The 26,227-nt window shown below is 39.7% G+C and overlaps 1 protein-coding gene across 1 annotated transcript; it reads left to right on the top strand.

Moving 5' to 3' along the window:
* The first annotated feature begins 38 nt into the window (after nt 1-38).
* Nucleotides 39-25,662, top strand: ccdc13 (coiled-coil domain containing 13). The gene is made up of 13 exons (XM_028427912.1): nt 39-217; nt 361-509; nt 608-750; nt 864-947; nt 1,046-1,159; nt 1,241-1,345; nt 1,466-1,627; nt 1,712-1,888; nt 22,742-22,867; nt 22,971-23,065; nt 23,359-23,421; nt 23,581-23,703; nt 24,203-25,662. The coding sequence occupies exons 1-13, from the start codon at nt 39-41 to the stop codon at nt 24,303-24,305; spliced, it is 1,623 nt and encodes a 540-aa protein (XP_028283713.1). The 3' UTR covers nt 24,306-25,662.
* Nucleotides 25,663-26,227: the final 565 nt, after the last annotated feature.

The raw sequence follows: 26,227 nt of genomic DNA, 5'->3' as shown, positions 1-26,227 counted from the left end.
ACTGTTATTTAAGTTCATCTTCTCCTCAGTCTTAGATCATGGAGGCTGGTGATCAACTGCAAGACTTTCGGCTTCAGTTCCAGGCACTGGAGAAACAGCAGGAGAGAAGAAAGCTGGACAGAAAAAAGAAAGAAGCTGATAAACTTGAGGAAAGTAGTACCCAACATGTTTTGGATAGAACAAAGCAAGGTGTTCAGGCAGACAGCTCTCAAGACAGGTGAGTGTTGCCTCAATTGAAATAAGTGTTTTTCCTCATAGGCAGCTTTGAAACTATCGACACAGTCATTTCATAAATATCCTTGAATGTGAATGAAAACATTCATATTTGCCTTGATTGTGTTTTTATCTGCTTTTAAATAGGCTGTTGCAGAATGAGAATCAGTCTTTGCTAGACCAGCTGAGAGAATTAAACGATGAAAGAGGTCGGCTCTTCAAACTTCTGAGTGAAAAGGACTTTGAAATTAAACACCTGAAGAAGAAACAAGAAGAAGACCGACTGGCCTTAGCAGGTTTAATACAAGTTATACTTTTTTGCATAGGATTTTTTTTTTTTTTTTTTTTTACAAAGCTTACCATGCTTTCATGCCTTATCCATTCTTTTACTTAGGTACATCGGGCTTGGCGGGAGCTGCAGCGGCCACAAAAATAGTTGAGCTTTCCAAGAAGAACAGAGAACTAACTGCTGAAATTGAACAAGAGAAGATTAAGTGCAAACAAAATAGCAACAGAATCAAAGAACTGGAGAAAGAGGTGGACTTTTAAACTGGATTTGATTTGTTGGATGAAAGTTCATCATAACAGCACATAGCTCTTGAAAATGTATTTTGTGAAGTCACTCTTAAATTCATTGTTCCTTTCTGTAGTTGCAGGCCGTGGTGCTGCACTCTACATCTGGGCAAAAGGTTGACCTAAAATCACTGGATAAGGCTTCACCTGAAGACTCGGAGGTAATGTAAGAACCAACCAAAAGAATGTTTTGATCTTTTCTATCTAATTTAAATGGTAGCCCAACCTGAACTGTTTATCATTTACTCCCCAAAAACAGGAAAGTCCACTGATCAAATCTCTGCAAGAAAAATTAGCAGCAGCCCAGCTGAAAGTGGCTGAGTATCGCAACCAGCTTCAGTCTGCCAAACAGGAGCTGAAAATAGCTCAGAAGGTAGTGGCATATTTTTAAATTGCCTAAGAAGTATGGAATATCTCATATATATAAAATCACCAACCATGTAAATGACCACAGGTTTTGATCAGTGAAGTTGGAGAAGACGTCAACATTCAGCAATTACTGGGCTGTCCTGGGAGCTTTAGAGGTCGGTCACAACAGATACTGGCTCTTCAGACAAGGGTAAGCTATCAAATGCATGATGATATGAAGTATTAGCATTAGGCCTACAATCCCGTAGTGGACAGCAGAGTTTTAAATACCTAGACTCAACATGAACAAATTCTTCTGTATACACAACAGGTGCGGGATCTTGAGCAGCAGCTGAACCTGTCAGCTAATAGACAGTCAAGTGTCCTAAGTATAGAGGAGGAGTTTCTAGGTGTCCTTCAGAGAACCCCTCCTCAAGACAGGAACCTCAGTTACATCCGCACTATGGAGAAGGAGAAGAGGGAAGCATTTGAGGTACAAAAAGTACAATAATTGTCAACAAATGACATATTTATATGTTAAGTTACCAAGGCCCTGTTACCTTTTCAAAATATTCAGAGGATCTCAGCAGACTATGAGGCCCTCTTGAAAGTACACGAGGATGTGAAGAAAAAGCTGGAAGCCTCTAAAGCCAGGAACAAATCTCTGTCTGCGGAAATGAAAACTCTGAAGGTCCAGATCTCCACCCTGCTGCAGAAGGGCAAACATGATGATGAGCTGGTGGATGCACTGTTGGTAAGTGATGCATACCTAGTCATAGTCATCTAAATGACTTGTTAAGTGGGTATTGTGAGACATACTGGGCTTTTTTTTATATAAACTTTATTGCAAACTAGAAAAGCATTTCCTGAAGAAAATGCAAGTTTGATTGCCGCAGCTGAAGCATTGCTTTGAACGCTGATGTGAACGATTGCTCTGAATTGCTGGAGAATCTGCAATCTGAACTTAATTTGCTGAAACACAGTTAAGAATTTAGAAAGATGAAGCTCTTATCTGGAAAAGTAGAAAATGTTTTAATATTATGAAGATATGAAAGAGAAACAGCTGAAGACAAGAACAGTATGAAGTCACAACCTTAAAGAATAGCCTGTGAATATACCATATGAAAGGTCTGAGGGTGGAATAATACCATAAGACTATAAGAAGCTCAGGCTGTGTGATTTGAATGTGGAAAAGTAGTATACAGCTGAAGGATGATCAATATGACAGATATAATGCTTAAAGTCTGATAAAGACTACAAATATGGCCGCTTTGTATGCTTCTAGTGTGTCAGCATGTCACCATGGTAACAGCCCTGCCTGCCTGCCTGCCTGCCTGCATCCATGGCAACCGGAATGTTTATCAGCTGCCCCTAACTGCAGCTCTCTTTCCCCCTCCTAATGCATTTCCTATGTAAAACCACCCTCCGAACAACGTCTCATATTCTCCAAACCGAAGACTTTAGACGAAAAATAAGAACACCGTCAGAATCCCAAGAAGTTGCTCTACAACTGGTACGATTTTTATGTCTGGGATGTCGAAGATGTGGAGATGGCGGCGAGTTAGAACATATGGCAGCTCTGCTTCTCTGTTTTTGGTTTTACATTATGTCTTAATGGAGGAATGACCGGCACTCTCCCCGAACAGCTCGATCTACAGGCAAAACTGTTTGGTGTTGAGTTTTAAGACCGACACCAACAGAACCCAGACCATTTTTCCTTCGAACTGGTGGCCAAATTATCCCTGTCAGACAAAAGGTGCAGACGTGACAGCAGGATAGAAACGCAGAAACTGGTTTAATTTTTTTCCCTCCCGCACTCTGAGCGATGACTCACCCACTCTAGCTCCCAACATTCCACGCAATACACACTAATGTTAAACTCAGAAGAGACCTCAAAAACCACTTCATCTTTAATCCCCTGTCATTTGAAGACGGAGCTGAACTTCCAAATTCTGAATACAACTTTTGAAGACCAAGACGTTGGAAGTATTTTAAGCCTCGAATGGTTTCTCTAACTTAATATTTGTAGGAGCAGTAGCATTTTGCAAAATGCATGGTTTGAAGGGCTCTCCCATTGACTCCAATGTTAATTTGAGGGTGGAAAATGTTTAATATTTTTAATATTATAATATTTGTAATTATTATTGAAGGTTTCCGGGAATGTCCTGCATGAGCTGAATCTTTTGATGTTTGAATGGTTTGAATCGGCCCATGCATTCTGAAGATATGCTGAGCCAAAAAACGTACGGAAGAATAATAATAACTAGAAAAGCATTTCCTGAAGAAAATGCAAGTTTGATTGCCGCAGCTGAAGCATTGCTTTGAACGCTGATGTGAGTGATTGCTCTGAATTGCTGGAGAATCTGCAATCTGAACTTAATTTGCTGAAACACAGTTAAGAATTTAGAAAGATGAAGCTCTTATCTGGAAAAGTAGAAAATGTTTTAATATTATGAAGATATGAAAGAGAAACAGCTGGAGACAAGAACAGTATGAAGTCACGACCTTAAAGAATAGCCTGTGAATATACCATATGAAAGGTCTGAGGGTGGAATAATACCATAAGACTATAAGAAGCTCAGGCTGTGTGATTTGAATGTGGAAAAGTAGTATACAGCTGAAGGATGATCAATATGACAGATATAATGCTTAAAGTCTGATAAAGACTACAAATATGGCTGCTTTGTATGCTTCTAGTGAGTCAGTCTGTCACCATGGTAACGGCCCTGCCTGCCTGCCTGCCTGCCTGCATCCATGGCAACCGGAATGTTTATGAGCTGCCCCTAACTGCAGCTCTCTTTCCCCCTCCTAATGCATTTCCTATGTAAAACCACCCTCCGAACAACGTCTCATATTCTCCAAACCGAAGACTTTAGACAAAAAATAAGAACACCGTCAGAATCCCAAGAAGTTGCTCTACAACTGGTACGATTTTTATGTCTGGGATGTCGAAGATGTGGAGATGGCGGCGAGTTAGAAAATATGGCAGCTCTGCTTCTCTGTTTTTGGTTTTACATTATGTCTTAATGGAGGAATGACCGGCACTCTCCCCGAACAGCTCGATCTACAGGCAAAACTGTTTGGTGTTGAGTTTTAAGACCGACACCAACAGAACCCAGACCATTTTTCCTTCAAACTGGTGGCCAAATTATCCCTGTCAGATAAAAGGTGCAGACGTGACAGCAGGATAGAAACGCAGAAACTGGTTTAATTTTTTTCCCTCCCGCACTCTGAGCGATGACTCACCCACTCTAGCTCCCAACATTCCACGCAATACACACTAATGTTAAACTCAGAAGAGACCTCAAAAACCACTTCATCTTTAATCCCCTGTCATTTGAAGACGGAGCTGAACTTCCAAATTCTGAATACAACTTTTGAAGACCAAGACGTTGGAAGTATTTTAAGCCTCGAATGGTTTCTCTAACTTAATATTTGTAGGAGCAGTAGCATTTTGCAAAATGCATGGTTTGAAGGGCTCTCCCATTGACTCCAATGTTAATTTGAGGGTGGAAAATGTTTAATATTTTTAATATTATAATATTTGTAATTATTATTGAAGGTTTCCGGGAATGTCCTTAATGAGCTCAATCTTTTGATGTTTGAATGGTTTGAATCGGCCCATGCATTCTGAAGATATGCTGAGCCAAAAAACGTACGGAAGAATAATAATAATAATAATAATAATAATAATAAAGACGTAGAAGAACAAGAGTTTGATTGCTTTGCAGCAATCAAACTAATAACTAGAAAAGCATTTCCTGAAGAAAATGCAAGTTTGATTGCCGAAGCTGAAGCATTGCTTTGAATGCTGATGTGAACGATTGCTCTGAATTGCTGGAGAATCTGCAATCTGAACTTAATTTGCTGAAACACAGTTAAGAATTTAGAAAGATGAAGCTCTTATCTGGAAAAGTAGAAAATGTTTTAATATTATGAAGATATGAAAGAGAAACAGCTGGAGACAAGAACAGTATGAAGTCACGACCTTAAAGAATAGCCTGTGAATATACCATATGAAAGGTCTGAGGGTGGAATAATACCATAAGACTATAAGAAGCTCAGGCTGTGTGATTTGAATGTGGAAAAGTAGTATACAGCTGAAGGATGATCAATATGACAGATATAATGCTTAAAGTCTGATAAAGACTACAAATATGGCTGCTTTGTATGCTTCTAGTGAGTCAGTCTGTCACCATGGTAACGGCCCTGCCTGCCTGCCTGCCTGCCTGCATCCATGGCAACCGGAATGTTTATCAGCTGCCCCTAACTGCAGCTCTCTTTCCCCCTCCTAATGCATTTCCTATGTAAAACCACCCTCCGAACAACGTCTCATATTCTCCAAACCGAAGACTTTAGACAAAAAATAAGAACACCGTCAGAATCCCAAGAAGTTGCTCTACACCTGGTACGATTTTTATGTCTGGGATGTCGAAGATGTGGAGATGGCGGCGAGTTAGAAAATATGGCAGCTCTGCTTCTCTGTTTTTGGTTTTACATTATGTCTTAATGGAGGAATGACCGGCACTCTCCCCGAACAGCTCGATCTACAGGCAAAACTGTTTGGTGTTGAGTTTTAAGACCGACACCAACAGAACCCAGACCATTTTTCCTTCGAACTGGTGGCCAAATTATCCCTGTCAGATAAAAGGTGCAGACGTGACAGCAGGATAGAAACGCAGAAACTGGTTTAATTTTTTTCCCTCCCGCACTCTGAGCGATGACTCACCCACTCTAGCTCCCAACATTCCACGCAATACACACTAATGTTAAACTCAGAAGAGACCTCAAAAACCACTTCATCTTTAATCCCCTGTCATTTGAAGACGGAGCTGAACTTCCAAATTCTGAATACAACTTTTGAAGACCAAGACGTTGGAAGTATTTTAAGCCTCGAATGGTTTCTCTAACTTAATATTTGTAGGAGCAGTAGCATTTTGCAAAATGCATGGTTTGAAGGGCTCTCCCATTGACTCCAATGTTAATTTGAGGGTGGAAAATGTTTAATATTTTTAATATTATAATATTTGTAATTATTATTGAAGGTTTCCGGGAATGTCCTGAATGAGCTGAATCTTTTGATGTTTGAATGGTTTGAATCGGCCCATGCATTCTGAAGATATGCTGAGCCAAAAAACGTACGGAAGAATAATAATAATAATAATAATAATAATAATAATAAAGACGTAGAAGAACAAGAGTTTGATTGCTTTGCAGCAATCAAACTAACTAGAAAAGCATTTCCTGAAGAAAATGCAAGTTTGATTGCCGCAGCTGAAGCATTGCTTTGAATGCTGATGTGAACGATTGCTCTGAATTGCTGGAGAATCTGCAATCTGAACTTAATTTGCTGAAACACATTTAAGAATTTAGAAAGATGAAGCTCTTATCTGGAAAAGTAGAAAATGTTTTAATATTATGAAGATATGAAAGAGAAACAGCTGAAGACAAGAACAGTATGAAGTCACGACCTTAAAGAATAGCCTGTGAATATACCATATGAAAGGTCTGAGGGTGGAATAATACCATAAGACTATAAGAAGCTCAGGCTGTGTGATTTGAATGTGGAAAAGTAGTATACAGCTGAAGGATGATCAATATGACAGATATAATGCTTAAAGTGTGATAAAGACTACAAATATGGCTGCTTTATATGCTTCTAGTGAGTCAGTCTGTCACCATGGTAACGGCCCTGCCTGCCTGCCTTCCTGCCTGCATCCATGGCAACCGGAATGTTTATGAGCTGCCCCTAACTGCAGCTCTCTTTCCCCCTCCTAATGCATTTCCTATGTAAAACCACCCTCCGAACAACGTCTCATATTCTCCAAACCGAAGACTTTAGACAAAAAATAAGAACACCGTCAGAATCCCAAGAAGTTGCTCTACAACTGGTACGATTTTTATGTCTGGGATGTCGAAGATGTGGAGATGGCGGCGAGTTAGAAAATATGGCAGCTCTGCTTCTCTGTTTTTGGTTTTACATTATGTCTTAATGGAGGAATGACCGGCACTCTCCCCGAACAGCTCGATCTACAGGCAAAACTGTTTGGTGTTGAGTTTTAAGACCGACACCAACAGAACCCAGACCATTTTTCCTTCGAACTGGTGGCCAAATTATCCCTGTCAGATAAAAGGTGCAGACGTGACAGCAGGATAGAAACGCAGAAACTGGTTTAATTTTTTTCCCTCCCGCACTCTGAGCGATGACTCACCCACTCTAGCTCCCAACATTCCACGCAATACACACTAATGTTAAACTCAGAAGAGACCTCAAAAACCACTTCATCTTTAATCCCCTGTCATTTGAAGACGGAGCTGAACTTCCAAATTCTGAATACAACTTTTGAAGACCAAGACGTTGGAAGTATTTTAAGCCTCGAATGGTTTCTCTAACTTAATATTTGTAGGAGCAGTAGCATTTTGCAAAATGCATGGTTTGAAGGGCTCTCCCATTGACTCCAATGTTAATTTGAGGGTGGAAAATGTTTAATATTTTTAATATTATAATATTTGTAATTATTATTGAAGGTTTCCGGGAATGTCCTTAATGAGCTGAATCTTTTGATGTTTGAATGGTTTGAATCGGCCCATGCATTCTGAAGATATGCTGAGCCAAAAAACGTACGGAAGAATAATAATAATAACTAGAAAAGCATTTCCTGAAGAAAATGCAAGTTTGATTGCCGCAGCTGAAGCATTGCTTTGAATGCTGATGTGAACGATTGCTCTGAATTGCTGGAGAAACTGCAATCTGAACTTAATTTGCTGAAACACAGTTAAGAATTTAGAAAGATGAAGCTCTTATCTGGAAAAGTAGAAAATGTTTTAATATTATGAAGATATGAAAGAGAAACAGCTGAAGACAAGAACAGTATGAAGTCACGACCTTAAAGAATAGCCTGTGAATATACCATATGAAAGGTCTGAGGGTGGAATAATACCATAAGACTATAAGAAGCTCAGGCTGTGTGATTTGAATGTGGAAAAGTAGTATACAGCTGAAGGATGATCAATGTGACAGATATAATGCTTAAAGTCTGATAAAGACTACAAATATGGCCGCTTTGTATGCTTCTAGTGTGTCAGCATGTCACCATGGTAACAGCCCTGCCTGCCTGCCTGCCTGCCTGCATCCATGGCAACCGGAATGTTTATGAGCTGCCCCTAACTGCAGCTCTCTTTCCCCCTCCTAATGCATTTCCTATGTAAAACCACCCTCCGAACAACGTCTCATATTCTCCAAACCGAAGACTTTAGACAAAAAATAAGAACACCGTCAGAATCCCAAGAAGTTGCTCTACAACTGGTACGATTTTTATGTCTGGGATGTCGAAGATGTGGAGATGGCGGCGAGTTAGAAAATATGGCAGCTCTGCTTCTCTGTTTTTGGTTTTACATTATGTCTTAATGGAGGAATGACCGGCACTCTCACCGAACAGCTCGATCTACAGGCAAAACTGTTTGGTGTTGAGTTTTAAGACCGACACCAACAGAACCCAGACCATTTTTCCTTCGAACTGGTGGCCAAATTATCCCTGTCAGACAAAAGGTGCAGACGTGACAGCAGGATAGAAACGCAGAAACTGGTTTAATTTTTTTCCCTCCCGCACTCTGAGCGATGACTCACCCACTCTAGCTCCCAACATTCCACGCAATACACACTAATGTTAAACTCAGAAGAGACCTCAAAAACCACTTCATCTTTAATCCCCTGTTATTTGAAGACGGAGCTGAACTTCCAAATTCTGAATACAACTTTTGAAGACCAAGACGTTGGAAGTATTTTAAGCCTCGAATGGTTTCTCTAACTTAATATTTGTAGGAGCAGTAGCATTTTGCAAAAGGCATGGTTTGAAGGGCTCTCCCATTGACTCCAATGTTAATTTGAGGGTGGAAAATGTTTAATATTTTTAATATTATAATATTTGTAATTAATATTGAAGGTTTCCGGGAATGTCCTGCATGAGCTGAATCTTTTGATGTTTGAATGGTTTGAATCGGCCCATGCATTCTGAAGATATGCTGAGCCAAAAAACGTACGGAAGAATAATAATAATAAAGACGTAGAAGAACAAGAGTTTGATTGCTTTGCAGCAATCAAACTAATAATAAAGACGTAGAAGAACAAGAGTTTGATTGCCATGGCAATCAAACTAATAAAGACGTAGAAGAACAAGAGTTTGATTGCCATGGCAATCAAACTAATAATAATAATAATAATAATAAAGACGTAGAAGAACAAGAGTTTGATTGCCTAGCAACGGCAATCAAACTAACTAGAAAAGCATTTCCTGAAGAAAATGCAAGTTTGATTGCCGCAGCTGAAGCATTGCTTTGAACGCTGATGTGAACGATTGCTCTGAATTGCTGGAGAATCTGCAATCTGAACTTAATTTGCTGAAACACAGTTAAGAATTTAGAAAGATGAAGCTCTTATCTGGAAAAGTAGAAAATGTTTTAATATTATGAAGATATGAAAGAGAAACAGCTGAAGACAAGAACAGTATGAAGTCACAACCTTAAAGAATAGCCTGTGAATATACCATATGAAAGGTCTGAGGGTGGAATAATACCATAAGACTATAAGAAGCTCAGGCTGTGTGATTTGAATGTGGAAAAGTAGTATACAGCTGAAGGATGATCAATATGACAGATATAATGCTTAAAGTCTGATAAAGACTACAAATATGGCCGCTTTGTATGCTTCTAGTGTGTCAGCATGTCACCATGGTAACGGCCCTGCCTGCCTGCCTGCCTGCCTGCATCCATGGCAACCGGAATGTTTATCAGCTGCCCCTAACTGCAGCTCTCTTTCCCCCTCCTAATGCATTTCCTATGTAAAACCACCCTCCGAACAACGTCTCATATTCTCCAAACCGAAGACTTTAGACGAAAAATAAGAACACCGTCAGAATCCCAAGAAGTTGCTCTACAACTGGTACGATTTTTATGTCTGGGATGTCGAAGATGTGGAGATGGCGGCGAGTTAGAAAATATGGCAGCTCTGCTTCTCTGTTTTTGGTTTTACATTATGTCTTAATGGAGGAATGACCGGCACTCTCCCCGAACAGCTCGATCTACAGGCAAAACTGTTTGGTGTTGAGTTTTAAGACCGACACCAACAGAACCCAGACCATTTTTCCTTCGAACTGGTGGCCAAATTATCCCTGTCAGATAAAAGGTGCAGACGTGACAGCAGGATAGAAACGCAGAAACTGGTTTAATTTTTTTCCCTCCCGCACTCTGAGCGATGACTCACCCACTCTAGCTCCCAACATTCCACGCAATACACACTAATGTTAAACTCAGAAGAGACCTCAAAAACCACTTCATCTTTAATCCCCTATCATTTGAAGACGGAGCTGAACTTCCAAATTCTGAATACAACTTTTGAAGACCAAGACGTTGGAAGTATTTTAAGCCTCGAATGGTTTCTCTAACTTAACATTTGTAGGAGCAGTAGCATTTTGCAAAATGCATGGTTTGAAGGGCTCTCCCATTGACTCCAATGTTAATTTGAGGGTGGAAAATGTTTAATATTTTTAATATTATAATATTTGTAATTATTATTGAAGGTTTCCGGGAATGTCCTTAATGAGCTGAATCTTTTGATGTTTGAATGGTTTGAATCGGCCCATGCATTCTGAAGATATGCTGAGCCAAAAAACGTACGGAAGAATAATAATAAGAACTAGAAAAGCATTTCCTGAAGAAAATGCAAGTTTGATTGCCGCAGCTGAAGCATTGCTTTGAACGCTGATGTGAACGATTGCTCTGAATTGCTGGAGAATCTGCAATCTGAACTTAATTTGCTGAAACACAGTTAAGAATTTAGAAAGATGAAGCTCTTATCTGGAAAAGTAGAAAATGTTTTAATATTATGAAGATATGAAAGAGAAACAGCTGAAGACAAGAACAGTATGAAGTCACGACCTGAAAGAATAGCCTGTGAATATACCATATGAAAGGTCTGAGGGTGGAATAATACCATAAGACTATAAGAAGCTCAGGCTGTGTGATTTGAATGTGGAAAAGTAGTATACAGCTGAAGGATGATCAATATGACAGATATAATGCTTAAAGTCTGATAAAGACTACAAATATGGCTGCTTTGTATGCTTCTAGTGAGTCAGTCTGTCACCATGGTAACGGCCCTGCCTGCCTGCCTGCCTGCCTGCATCCATGGCAACCGGAATGTTTATCAGCTGCCCCTAACTGCAGCTCTCTTTCCCCCTCCTAATGCATTTCCTATGTAAAACCACCCTCCGAACAACGTCTCATATTCTCCAAACCGAAGACTTTAGACGAAAAATAAGAACACCGTCAGAATCCCAAGAAGTTGCTCTACAACTGGTACGATTTTTATGTCTGGAATGTCGAAGATGTGGAGATGGCGGCGAGTTAGAAAATATGGCAGCTCTGCTTCTCTGTTTTTGGTTTTACATTATGTCTTAATGGAGGAATGACCGGCACTCTCCCCGAACAGCTCGATCTACAGGCAAAACTGTTTGGTGTTGAGTTTTAAGACCGACACCAACAGAACCCAGACCATTTTTCCTTCGAACTGGTGGCCAAATTATCCCTGTCAGACAAAAGGTGCAGACGTGACAGCAGGATAGAAACGCAGAAACTGGTTTAATTTTTTTCCCTCCCGCACTCTGAGCGATGACTCACCCACTCTAGCTCCCAACATTCCACGCAATACACACTAATGTTAAACTCAGAAGAGACCTCAAAAACCACTTCATCTTTAATCCCCTATCATTTGAAGACGGAGCTGAACTTCCAAATTCTGAATACAACTTTTGAAGACCAAGACATTGGAAGTATTTTAAGCCTCGAATGGTTTCTCTAACTTAATATTTGTAGGAGCAGTAGCATTTTGCAAAATGCATGGTTTGAAGGGCTCTCCCATTGACTCCAATGTTAATTTGAGGGTGGAAAATGTTTAATATTTTTAATATTATAATATTTGTAATTATTATTGAAGGTTTCCGGGAATGTCCTGCATGAGCTGAATCTTTTGATGTTTGAATGGTTTGAATCGGCCCATGCATTTTGAAGATATGCTGAGCCAAAAAACGTACGGAAGAATAATAATAATAATAATAATAATAATAATAATAAAGACGTAGAAGAACAAGAGTTTGATTGCCTAGCAACGGCAATCAAACTAACTAGAAAAGCATTTCCTGAAGAAAATGCAAGTTTGATTGCCGCAGCTGAAGCATTGCTTTGAATGCTGATGTGAACGATTGCTCTGAATTGCTGGAGAAACTGCAATCTGAACTTAATTTGCTGAAACACAGTTAAGAATTTAGAAAGATGAAGCTCTTATCTGGAAAAGTAGAAAATGTTTTAATATTATGAAGATATGAAAGAGAAACAGCTGAAGACAAGAACAGTATGAAGTCACGACCTGAAAGAATAGCCTGTGAATATACCATATGAAAGGTCTGAGGGTGGAATAATACCATAAGACTATAAGAAGCTCAGGCTGTGTGATTTGAATGTGGAAAAGTAGTATACAGCTGAAGGATGATCAATGTGACAGATATAATGCTTAAAGTCTGATAAAGACTACAAATATGGCTGCTTTGTATGCTTCTAGTGAGTCAGTCTGTCACCATGGTAACGGCCCTGCCTGCCTGCCTGCCTGCCTGCATCCATGGCAACCGGAATGTTTATGAGCTGCCCCTAACTGCAGCTCTCTTTCCCCCTCCTAATGCATTTCCTATGTAAAACCACCCTCCGAACAACGTCTCATATTCTCCAAACCGAAGACTTTAGACAAAAAATAAGAACACCGTCAGAATCCCAAGAAGTTGCTCTACAACTGGTACGATTTTTATGTCTGGGATGTCGAAGATGTGGAGATGGCGGCGAGTTAGAAAATATGGCAGCTCTGCTTCTCTGTTTTTGGTTTTACATTATGTCTTAATGGAGGAATGACCGGCACTCTCCCCGAACAGCTCGATCTACAGGCAAAACTGTTTGGTGTTGAGTTTTAAGACCGACACCAACAGAACCCAGACCATTTTTCCTTCGAACTGGTGGCCAAATTATCCCTGTCAGACAAAAGGTGCAGACGTGACAGCAGGATAGAAACGCAGAAACTGGTTTAATTTTTTTTCCCTCCCGCACTCTGAGCGATGACTCACCCACTCTAGCTCCCAACATTCCACGCAATACACACTAATGTTAAACTCAGAAGAGACCTCAAAAACCACTTCATCTTTAATCCCCTGGCATTTGAAGACGGAGCTGAACTTCCAAATTCTGAATACAACTTTTGAAGACCAAGACGTTGGAAGTATTTTAAGCCTCGAATGGTTTCTCTAACTTAATATTTGTAGGAGCAGTAGCATTTTGCAAAATGCATGGTTTGAAGGGCTCTCCCATTGACTTCAATGTTAATTTGAGGGTGGAAAATGTTAAATATTTTTAATATTATAATATTTGTAATTATTATTGAAGGTTTCCGGGAATGTCCTTAATGAGCTGAATCTTTTGATGTTTGAATGGTTTGAATCGGCCCATGCATTTTGAAGATATGCTGAGCCAAAAAACGTACGGAAGAATAATAATAACTAGAAAAGCATTTCCTGAAGAAAATGCAAGTTTGATTGCCGCAGCTGAAGCATTGCTTTGAACGCTGATGTGAACGATTGCTCTGAATTGCTGGAGAATCTGCAATCTGAACTTAATTTGCTGAAACACAGTTAAGAATTTAGAAAGATGAAGCTCTTATCTGGAAAAGTAGAAAATGTTTTAATATTATGAAGATATGAAAGAGAAACAGCTGAAGACAAGAACAGTATGAAGTCACGACCTTAAAGAATAGCCTGTGAATATACCATATGAAAGGTCTGAGGGTGGAATAATACCATAAGACTATAAGAAGCTCAGGCTGTGTGATTTGAATGTGGAAAAGTAATATACAGCTGAAGGATGATCAATATGAGAGATATAATGCTTAAAGTCTGATAAAGACTACAAATATGGCCGCTTTGTATGCTTCTAGTGTGTCAGCATGTCACCATGGTAACAGCCCTGCCTGTCTGCCTGCCTGCCTGCATCCATGGCAACCGGAATGTTTATCAGCTGCCCCTAACTGCAGCTCTCTTTCCCCCTCCTAATGCATTTCCTATGTAAAACCACCCTCCGAACAACGTCTCATATTCTCCAAACCGAAGACTTTAGACGAAAAATAAGAACACCGTCAGAATCCCAAGAAGTTGCTCTACAACTGGTACGATTTTTATGTCTGGGATGTCGAAGATGTGGAGATGGCGGCGAGTTAGAAAATATGGCAGCTCTGCTTCTCTGTTTTTGGTTTTACATTATGTCTTAATGGAGGAATGACCGGCACTCCCCCCGAACAGCTCGATCTATAGGCAAAACTGTTTGGTGTTGAGTTTTAAGACCGACACCAACAGAACCCAGACCATTTTTCCTTCGAACTGGTGGCCAAATTATCCCTGTCAGATAAAAGGTGCAGACATGGCAGCAGGATAGAAACGCAGAAACTGGTTTAATTTTTTTCCCTCCCGCACTCTGAGCGATGACTCACCCACTCTAGCTCCCAACATTCCACGCAATACACACTAATGTTAAACTCAGAAGAGACCTCAAAAACCACTTCATCTTTAATCCCCTGTCATTTGAAGACGGAGCTGAACTTCCAAATTCTGAATACAACTTTTGAAGACCAAGACGTTGGAAGTATTTTAAGCCTCGAATGGTTTCTCTAACTTAATATTTGTAGGAGCAGTAGCATTTTGCAAAATGCATGGTTTGAAGGGCTCTCCCATTGACTCCAATGTTAATTTGAGGGTGGAAAATGTTTAATATTTTTAATATTATAATATTTGTAATTATTATTGAAGGTTTCCGGGAATGTCCTGAATGAGCTGAATCTTTTGATGTTTGAATGGTTTGAATCGGCCCATGCATTCTGAAGATATGCTGAGCCAAAAAACGTACGGAAGAATAATAATAAGAATAATAAAGACGTAGAATAACAAGAGTTTGATTGCTTTGCAGCAATCAAACTAATAACTAGAAAAGCATTTCCTGAAGAAAATGCAAGTTTGATTGCCGCAGCTGAAGCATTGCTTTGAACGCTGATGTGAACGATTGCTCTGAATTGCTGGAGAATCTGCAATCTGAACTTAATTTGCTGAAACACAGTTAAGAATTTAGAAAGATGAAGCTCTTATCTGGAAAAGTAGAAAATGTTTTAATATTATGAAGATATGAAAGAGAAACAGCTGAAGACAAGAACAGTATGAAGTCACGACCTTAAAGAATAGCCTGTGAATATACCATATGAAAGGTCTGAGGGTGGAATAATACCATAAGACTATAAGAAGCTCAGGCTGTGTGATTTGAATGTGGAAAAGTAGTATACAGCTGAAGGATGATCAATATGACACATATAATGCTTAAAGTCTGATAAAGACTACAAATATGGCTGCTTTGTATGCTTCTAGTGTGTCAGCATGTCACCATGGTAACAGCCCTGCCTGCCTGCCTGCCTGCCTGCATCCATGGCAACCGGAATGTTTATGAGCTGCCCCTAACTGCAGCTCTCTTTCCCCCTCCTAATGCATTTCCTATGTAAAACCACCCTCCGAACAACGTCTCATATTCTCCAAACCGAAGACTTTAGACGAAAAATAAGAACACCGTCAGAATCCCAAGAAGTTGCTCTACAACTGGTACGATTTTTATGTCTGGGATGTCGAAGATGTGGAGATGGCGGCGAGTTAGAAAATATGGCAGCTCTGCTTCTCTGTTTTTGGTTTTACATTATGTCTTAATGGAGGAATGACCGGCACTCTCCCCGAACAGCTCGATCTACAGGCAAAACTGTTTGGTGTTGAGTTTTAAGACCGACACCAACAGAACCCAGACCATTTTTCCTTCGAACTGGTGGCCAAATTATCCCTGTCAGACAAAAGGTGCAGACGTGACAGCAGGATAGAAACGCAGAAACTGGTTTAATTTTTTTCCCTCCCGCACTCTGAGCGATGACTCACCCACTCTAGCTCCCAACATTCCACGCAATACACACTAATGTTAAACTCAGAAGAGACCTCAAAAACCACTTCATCTTTAATCCCCTATCATTTGAAGACGGAGCTGAACTTCCAAATTCTGAATACAACTTTTGAAGACCAAGACGTTGGAAGTATTTTACGCCTCGAATGGTTTCTCTAACTTAATATTTGTAGGAGCAGTAGCATTTTGCAAAATGCATGGTTTGAAGGGCTCTCCCATTGACTCCAATGTTAATTTGAGGGTGGAAAATGTTTAATATTTTTAATATTATAATATTTGTAATTATTATTGAAGGTTTCCGGGAATGTCCTGCATGAGCTGAATCTTTTGATGTTTGAATGGTTTGAATCGGCCCATGCATTCTGAAGATATGCTGAGCCAAAAAACGTACGGAAGAATAATAATAATAACTAGAAAAGCATTTCCTGAAGAAAATGCAAGTTTGATTGCCGCAGCTGAAGCATTGCTTTGAATGCTGATGTGAACGATTGCTCTGAATTGCTGGAGAATCTGCAATCTGAACTTAATTTGCTGAAACACAGTTAAGAATTTAGAAAGATGAAGCTCTTATCTGGAAAAGTAGAAAATGTTTTAATATTATGAAGATATGAAAGAGAAACAGCTGAAGACAAGAACAGTATGAAGTCACGACCTTAAAGAATAGCCTGTGAATATACCATATGAAAGGTCCGAGGGTGGAATAATACCATAAGACTATAAGAAGCTCAGGCTGTGTGATTTGAATGTGGAAAAGTAGTATACAGCTGAAGGATGATCAATATGACAGATATAATGCTTAAAGTCTGATAAAGACTACAAATATGGCCGCTTTGTATGCTTCTAGTGTGTCAGCATGTCACCATGGTAACAGCCCTGCCTGCCTGCCTGCCTGCCTGCATCCATGGCAACCGGAATGTTTATCAGCTGCCCCTAACTGCAGCTCTCTTTCCCCCTCCTAATGCATTTCCTATGTAAAACCACCCTCCGAACAACGTCTCATATTCTCCAAACCGAAGACTTTAGACGAAAAATAAGAACACCGTCAGAATCCCAAGAAGTTGCTCTACAACTGGTACGATTTTTATGTCTGGGATGTCGAAGATGTGGAGATGGCGGCGAGTTAGAAAATATGGCAGCTCTGCTTCTCTGTTTTTGGTTTTACATTATGTCTTAATGGAGGAATGACCGGCACTCTCCCCGAACAGCTCGATCTACAGGCAAAACTGTTTGGTGTTGAGTTTTAAGACCGACACCAACAGAACCCAGACCATTTTTCCTTCGAACTGGTGGCCAAATTATCCCTGTCAGATAAAAGGTGCAGACGTGACAGCAGGATAGAAACGCAGAAACTGGTTTAATTTTTTTCCCTCCCGCACTCTGAGCGATGACTCACCCACTCTAGCTCCCAACATTCCACGCAATACACACTAATGTTAAACTCAGAAGAGACCTCAAAAACCACTTCATCTTTAATCCCCTATCATTTGAAGACGGAGCTGAACTTCCAAATTCTGAATACAACTTTTGAAGACCAAGACATTGGAAGTATTTTAAGCCTCGAATGGTTTCTCTAACTTAATATTTGTAGGAGCAGTAGCATTTTGCAAAATGCATGGTTTGAAGGGCTCTCCCATTGACTCCAATGTTAATTTGAGGGTGGAAAATGTTTAATATTTTTAATATTATAATATTTGTAATTATTATTGAAGGTTTCCGGGAATGTCCTGAATGAGCTGAATCTTTTGATGTTTGAATGGTTTGAATCGGCCCATGCATTCTGAAGATATGCTGAGCCAAAAAACGTACGGAAGAATAATAATAATAATAATAATAATAATAAAGACGTAGAAGAACAAGAGTTTGATTGCTTTGCAGCAATCAAACTAATAAAGACGTAGAAGAACAAGAGTTTGATTGCCATGGCAATCAAACTAACTAGAAAAGCATTTCCTGAAGAAAATGCAAGTTTGATTGCCGCAGCTGAAGCATTGCTTTGAACGCTGATGTGAACGATTGCTCTGAATTGCTGGAGAAACTGCAATCTGAACTTAATTTGCTGAAACACAGTTAAGAATTTAGAAAGATGAAGCTCTTATCTGGAAAAGTAGAAAATGTTTTAATATTATGAAGATATGAAAGAGAAACAGCTGAAGACAAGAACAGTATGAAGTCACGACCTGAAAGAATAGCCTGTGAATATACCATATGAAAGGTCTGAGGGTGGAATAATACCATAAGACTATAAGAAGCTCAGGCTGTGTGATTTGAATGTGGAAAAGTAGTATACAGCTGAAGGATGATCAATATGACAGATATAATGCTTAAAGTCTGATAAAGACTACAAATATGGCTGCTTTGTATGCTTCTAGTGAGTCAGTCTGTCACCATGGTAACGGCCCTGCCTGCCTGCCTGCCTGCCTGCATCCATGGCAACCGGAATGTTTATCAGCTGCCCCTAACTGCAGCTCTCTTTCCCCCTCCTAATGCATTTCCTATGTAAAACCACCCTCCGAACAACGTCTCATATTCTCCAAACCGAAGACTTTAGACAAAAAATAAGAACACCGTCAGAATCCCAAGAAGTTGCTCTACACCTGGTACGATTTTTATGTCTGGGATGTCGAAGATGTGGAGATGGCGGCGAGTTAGAAAATATGGCAGCTCTGCTTCTCTGTTTTTGGTTTTACATTATGTCTTAATGGAGGAATGACCGGCACTCTCCCCGAACAGCTCGATCTACAGGCAAAACTGTTTGGTGTTGAGTTTTAAGAGTGACACCATCAGAACCCAGACCATTTTTCCTTCGAACTGGTGGCCAAATTATCCCTGTCAGATAAAAGGTGCAGACGTGACAGCAGGATAGAAACGCAGAAACTGGTTTAATTTTTTTCCCTCCCGCACTCTGAGCGATGACTCACCCACTCTAGCTCCCAACATTCCACGCAATACACACTAATGTTAAACTCAGAAGAGACCTCAAAAACCACTTCATCTTTAATCCCCTATCATTTGAAGACGGAGCTGAACTTCCAAATTCTGAATACAACTTTTGAAGACCAAGACGTTGGAAGTATTTTAAGCCTCGAATGGTTTCTCTAACTTAATATTTGTAGGAGCAGTAGCATTTTGCAAAATGCATGGTTTGAAGGGCTCTCCCATTGACTCCAATGTTAATTTGAGGGTGGAAAATGTTAAATATTTTTAATATTATAATATTTGTAATTATTATTGAAGGTTTCCGGGAATGTCCTTAATGAGCTGAATCTTTTGATGTTTGAATGGTTTGTATCGGCCCATGCATTCTGAAGATATGCTGAGCCAAAAAACGTACGGAAGAATAATAATAATAATAACTAGAAAAGCATTTCCTGAAGAAAATGCAAGTTTGATTGCCGCAGCTGAAGCATTGCTTTGAATGCTGATGTGAACGATTGCTCTGAATTGCTGGAGAAACTGCAATCTGAACTTAATTTGCTGAAACACAGTTAAGAATTTAGAAAGATGAAGCTCTTATCTGGAAAAGTAGAAAATGTTTTAATATTATGAAGATATGAAAGAGAAACAGCTGAAGACAAGAACAGTATGAAGTCACGACCTTAAAGAATAGCCTGTGAATATACCATATGAAAGGTCTGAGGGTGGAATAATACCATAACACTATAAGAAGCTCAGGCTGTGTGATTTGAATGTGGAAAAGTAGTATACAGCTGAAGGATGATCAATATGACAGATATAATGCTTAAAGTCTGATAAAGACTACAAATATGGCCGCTTTGTATGCTTCTAGTGAGTCAGTCTGTCACCATGGTAACGGCCCTGCCTGCCTGCCTGCCTGCCTGCATCCATGGCAACCGGAATGTTTATGAGCTGCCCCTAACTGCAGCTCTCTTTCCCCCTCCTAATGCATTTCCTATGTAAAACCACCCTCCGAACAACGTCTCATATTCTCCAAACCGAAGACTTTAGACAAAAAATAAGAACACCGTCAGAATCCCAAGAAGTTGCTCTACAACTGGTACGATTTTTATGTCTGGGATGTCGAAGATGTGGAGATGGCGGCGAGTTAGAAAATATGGCAGCTCTGCTTCTCTGTTTTTGGTTTTACATTATGTCTTAATGGAGGAATGACCGGCACTCTCCCCGAACAGCTCGATCTACAGGCAAAACTGTTTGGTGTTGAGTTTTAAGACCGACACCAACAGAACCCAGACCATTTTTCCTTCGAACTGGTGGCCAAATTATCCCTGTCAGATAAAAGGTGCAGACGTGACAGCAGGATAGAAACGCAGAAACTGGTTTAATTTTTTTCCCTCCCGCACTCTGAGCGATGACTCACCCACTCTAGCTCCCAACATTCCACGCAATACACACTAATGTTAAACTCAGAAGAGACCTCAAAAACCACTTCATCTTTAATCCCCTGTCATTTGAAGACGGAGCTGAACTTCCAAATTCTGAATACAACTTTTGAAGACCAAGACGTTGGAAGTATTTTAAGCCTCGAATGGTTTCTCTAACTTAATATTTGTAGGAGCAGTAGCATTTTGCAAAATGCATGGTTTGAAGGGCTCTCCCATTGACTCCAATGTTAATTTGAGGGTGGAAAATGTTAAATATTTTTAATATTATAATATTTGTAATTATTATTGAAGGTTTCCGGGAATGTCCTTAATGAGCTGAATCTTTTGATGTTTGAATGGTTTGAATCGGCCCATGCATTCTGAAGATATGCTGAGCCAAAAAACGTACGGAAGAATAATAAGAATAATAAAGACGTAGAAGAACAAGAGTTTGATTGCCATGGCAATCAAACTAACTAGAAAAGCATTTCCTGAAGAAAATGCAAGTTTGATTGCCGCAGCTGAAGCATTGCTTTGAACGCTGATGTGAGTGATTGCTCTGAATTGCTGGAGAATCTGCAATCTGAACTTAATTTGCTGAAACACAGTTAAGAATTTAGAAAGATGAAGCTCTTATCTGGAAAAGTAGAAAATGTTTTAATATTATGAAGATATGAAAGAGAAACAGCTGAAGACAAGAACAGTATGAAGTCACGACCTTAAAGAATAGCCTGTGAATATACCATATGAAAGGTCTGAGGGTGGAATAATACCATAAGACTATAAGAAGCTCAGGCTGTGTGATTTGAATGTGGAAAAGTAGTATACAGCTGAAGGATGATCAATATGACAGATATAATGCTTAAAGTCTGATAAAGACTACAAATATGGCTGCTTTGTATGCTTCTAGTGTGTCAGCATGTCACCATGGTAACAGCCCTGCCTGCCTGCCTGCCTGCCTGCATCCATGGCAACCGGAATGTTTATCAGCTGCCCCTAACTGCAGCTCTCTTTCCCCCTCCTAATGCATTTCCTATGTAAAACCACCCTCCGAACAACGTCTCATATTCTCCAAACCGAAGACTTTAGACAAAAAATAAGAACACCGTCAGAATCCCAAGAAGTTGCTCTACACCTGGTACGATTTTTATGTCTGGGATGTCGAAGATGTGGAGATGGCGGCGAGTTAGAAAATATGGCAGCTCTGCTTCTCTGTTTTTGGTTTTACATTATGTCTTAATGGAGGAATGACCGGCACTCTCCCCGAACAGCTCGATCTACAGGCAAAACTGTTTGGTGTTGAGTTTTAAGACCGACACCAACAGAACCCAGACCATTTTTCCTTCGAACTGGTGGCCAAATTATCCCTGTCAGATAAAAGGTGCAGACGTGACAGCAGGATAGAAACGCAGAAACTGGTTTAATTTTTTTCCCTCCCGCACTCTGAGCGATGACTCACCCACTCTAGCTCCCAACATTCCACGCAATACACACTAATGTTAAACTCAGAAGAGACCTCAAAAACCACTTCATCTTTAATCCCCTGTCATTTGAAGACGGAGCTGAACTTCCAAATTCTGAATACAACTTTTGAAGACCAAGACGTTGGAAGTATTTTAAGCCTCGAATGGTTTCTCTAACTTAATATTTGTAGGAGCAGTAGCATTTTGCAAAATGCATGGTTTGAAGGGCTCTCCCATTGACTCCAATGTTAATTTGAGGGTGGAAAATGTTTAATATTTTTAATATTATAATATTTGTAATTATTATTGAAGGTTTCCGGGAATGTCCTTAATGAGCTGAATCTTTTGATGTTTGAATGGTTTGAATCGGCCCATGCATTCTGAAGATATGCTGAGCCAAAAAACGTACGGAAGAATAATAATAATAATAATAATAATAATAATAATAAAGACGTAGAAGAACAAGAGTTTGATTGCTTTGCAGCAATCAAACTAATAATAATAATAATAATAAAGACGTAGAAGAACAAGAGTTTGATTGCCTAGCAACGGCAATCAAACTAATAATAAAGACGTAGAATAACAATAGTTTGATTGCTTTGCAGCAATCAAACTAATAAAGACGTAGAAGAACAAGAGTTTGATTGCCATGGCAATCAAACTAATGAATAGTTTATATAAAAGAAAACAACTTGCTGTGTCTGTGCTTTAACAACCTGCCATTACTACCTCTGGCAGAAGCAGCAAACACAGATGCAGACACTGCTGAAGCGGTTCAGCCAGCAGCAGGACACACAGAGCAAGGAGACCCAGCAGACTCTCAGACAGCAGCTGAGCAGCAAGCCTTCAGAGCACTCTGACAAGGTGAATAAGAGGCACATGTGTTTATATGCTGTTTCAGAGATTCAGTTTCAGTGATCAGCAAAACTCTACCAAGCAATGAAAAGTGTGCTTCTATCTATTGAAGGCAGAGGACAGACATCCCAGCATTAAGACCATGATGAGCAGTTCAGGAATTTCCCCTGCAGAGGGAGACATTATCAAGGGAATGACATCTGCAGGGTACGTATGCCGACAGTGGTCATCCTCAGTCGTATCAGAAGATTAGGATTAGTTCCTGATTTTAACATTGTGAGTTTTATTCCTTCTTGGATATTAAACTAATCTCCTCGATTTACAGGTAGAGATACACAGAGACAGCTTTTTTTGCCAAAGGAAGGGTTAATAATTCATTCTGGCTAATGAGGGACATTGTGTGTAATCAAGATATTGATTTTTTGTGATGCCTCACAGTTTTGTCAGTGTATTCTGCTGGGATTTCCTTTAATGTGACTGCCTGTCAACTGTTTTCGCAGTTCTGTTTCTAAATTTGGCCATAAACTGGTGCTGCCTGCTGTAGGGAGCAGCATAGAATTCAAGTAAGAGTGTGTTCCTAATCATGCATATATATATATATATATATATATATATATATATATATATATATATATATATATATATATATATATATATATATATATTACTGTGAATCAAACAAACAACAGAAGACAAATATTTTGTGTATCTGCTGTTCTCAGTTCATCAAAATGCCCACAATGTTTAGCTGACCTGAGTGCATTGATGACCCAGTGTGATGAATACACAATCCTCAGTGCGGAGAAGGATCGACTTGTTGAGCTGGTGAAAGTCCTGCAGACAAAGTAATGTACTGCTTTATAGCTCCATTTATTTCAATTTACTGCTCACACATTTCTTCTGTCAACATTTTGTGCTATTTGAGGGAGTTATAAATATTTTGTTTTAAACAAAAAAACTAAAGAGACCCTTCCAGACCCGTCCAGATGGCTTTGCTAACAGACTTAATTTGGTCATCCTAAAGACTTTACTATCATTGACCTAATGTAATATGAGCACCAACAACAAAAATGTTGCATTCATGCCTCAGAATTTGCTTACAAGTAACACTGAAATGCTTCACATGAGCAGCAGTAACATTATAAACTAATCTTAATTGGCATATTCATTGCACTATTGCACTATTCTGTCAAGGCAAGAAAGGATGTTGCATCATCTCAGCATAAAAACATTCAGTTGATTTGTTTTTGAGCAGTTTCCCTGTCAGTTTGTTTGTTGATCAAGATCATGATCATAAGGATTAAAAAGGTATTTAATAATATCTTGTTTTTGTATTTTTTTAAGACAAACAGAGCTACAGCAGAGGTGTTCGGATATGGAGAAGAAGTATCGAGAGGAGCGCATCAGAATCGCGGTCCTGGAGCAGACAAAATTAGACTCAAAGTAAGAAGTGTACATGCAGCATGGTTAGGACTGACAAGTCAAGCTCAGTGACAGCGCGATGTGACAGTGTCAAGAGGACATCATTTGTTTTTGCTTTTCAAAAACTCATCAGTTTCTGGCTTACCCTCGTCACGACTGTCCCTCAGGGCCAGTGTCCTTCAGCTAGTGGGTGGCTGCAGTCTCTGATCAACAGGACAAACTCCAAATACTGTCCAAGCATCCAGTGGATATTTGAAAAACATTTCATTTCGAACTTTGAAAACTGTGTATGTCATGGACTATATCTGAAAAGATTTTTGTTTTTCCTTCCATTAACCACAAAACAAAAATAATGATGTGGTGTGAAGGACACACAGCTTGTGGACGGTGTGGGCTGTCATGTTTAGGGCTGCACAGAGATCTTCGTGTAGCTCTTGTATGTTGTCTCCTGGCTGGTCATTCAGCTGGAGGAAAAGGGGGGCGCTGAGGGCAGCCCTAAAGAACACTCTTCCACCATGACCTCCAGCTTCGCAGTGACGTGATGAGACAAGTCAAGCATGTTTTTTCTGCAGGCTCTGTGACAGCACAGACAAGACACTAACCAGGGAAACTGGCTGGTTCCTGTTCAACCTCACTTCCAACTGAGCATTACCTTCTTCTGTCACAAGTGACAAACAGCAGCCTTCAGCAAACCAGCTCCCCCTTTTCTACCACACAAACAGACTTTCTCTCCCTTTGAACTTTCCCAATTGGCAATGTGTGATGGCTCCAGTGGGAGGCCAGGTGACCTCAGCTCAATAACATAAGAATCAAGAATCTTTATTGTCATCATGCAAGGCACAATGAAATTTTGTTTAGCAGCTCTTGGCTTAAGGCACACATGGAATGAAATAAAGGCAAAATATATTTAAATAAATATAAAATAGAATAAAGACTAATGAATAATAAGTACCTTTTAGTAGCAGAGCTTTCATTTTAATCCTGATTAAGACAAGTTGTCAAGTTCTCTTACCGATTGTGGGGATGGTGATAGGATGTCTCCCTGTGGTTCCACATCTTGTCCACTCGCTGTTTTATAAATGTCACTTTCACATTTTATTAATCCATGTATGTCTTTTCCTCTGCTGGTAACTCTAAGTACACTCCAGGTATTCAGACCAATAATGTCTGTTTTAAAAATAAATATTTGTATTTGTAGACTAAAAAAAACAAAAATACACCCAGCTTAATCAGGGGAAGAAACCAAATCTTCACCACAAGTTTTAATACATTGTTTACCTTCATGGCTTTGAGTTTCCTATATATATATATATATTGGCTCTATGTAAATGTGTTACAGGCCTGTCTAAATAGTAATCACTCCAGCTGGGTTCCCAAAAGTTACAATATTCCTATTTAAATATTAAAACTAATCATTTGTGACTTGAAACCAGCTGCGTGGGAATAGTGGTTGAAAACGAACGCAAACTCCTGTAGAACAAACTCCCACTGTAGTCCTCCATACATTCCCCAGGGCATGTCACACACGTACAGTAAATGATCTTAGACTCTTAATCCAAAGTTTGTCTGGATATGCATATAGGAAGGTGGAAGTGGCCCCTATTCATACTAACATCCGAGTTATTTCAATTTTTGATGTAGCAAAAAAAGGGGGTTTCAGCAGAACCCCCCCCCCCTCCTCCTTTTCTCCAGCCTCTCCACATCACGGTTAATTTAAAACCATGGCTGAGTTAGTGTGCTGCTTCAAATACCGCACTATTTCTTCCAGAACCCTGTGGGAGATTGGCAGGTCCCCATTGGACTAAGCGAGAAAGTGCCACAAGACAAAAATATCAGAGTTTGGACGTGATGAAGAAAGCCTTTATGCTCAAAGTAACAAAACACAGCTTGTGTTGAGTACCTCCTGGATAGAAGGCGAGGCCTTCTTTAATGTAATAGAGAGAGATG

This window comes from Parambassis ranga, chromosome 17 (assembly GCF_900634625.1).
Source record: "Parambassis ranga chromosome 17, fParRan2.1, whole genome shotgun sequence".
NCBI lineage: Eukaryota > Metazoa > Chordata > Actinopteri > Ambassidae > Parambassis > Parambassis ranga.
Note: the sequence above shows the minus strand (reverse complement) of the source record. Positions and strands in the feature narration are given on the sequence as shown.

Excerpts from the sequence above, each read along its gene's own strand:
- ccdc13 (XM_028427912.1), top strand. The coding sequence starts at position 39 with ATGGAGGCTGGTGATCAACTGCAAGACTTTCGGCTTCAGTTCCAGGCA. Across the intron at positions 751-863 it reads TCAAAGAACTGGAGAAAGAG|TTGCAGGCCGTGGTGCTGCA; the intron begins GTGGACTTTTAA and ends TCCTTTCTGTAG. Across the intron at positions 948-1,045 it reads CTTCACCTGAAGACTCGGAG|GAAAGTCCACTGATCAAATC; the intron begins GTAATGTAAGAA and ends CCCCAAAAACAG.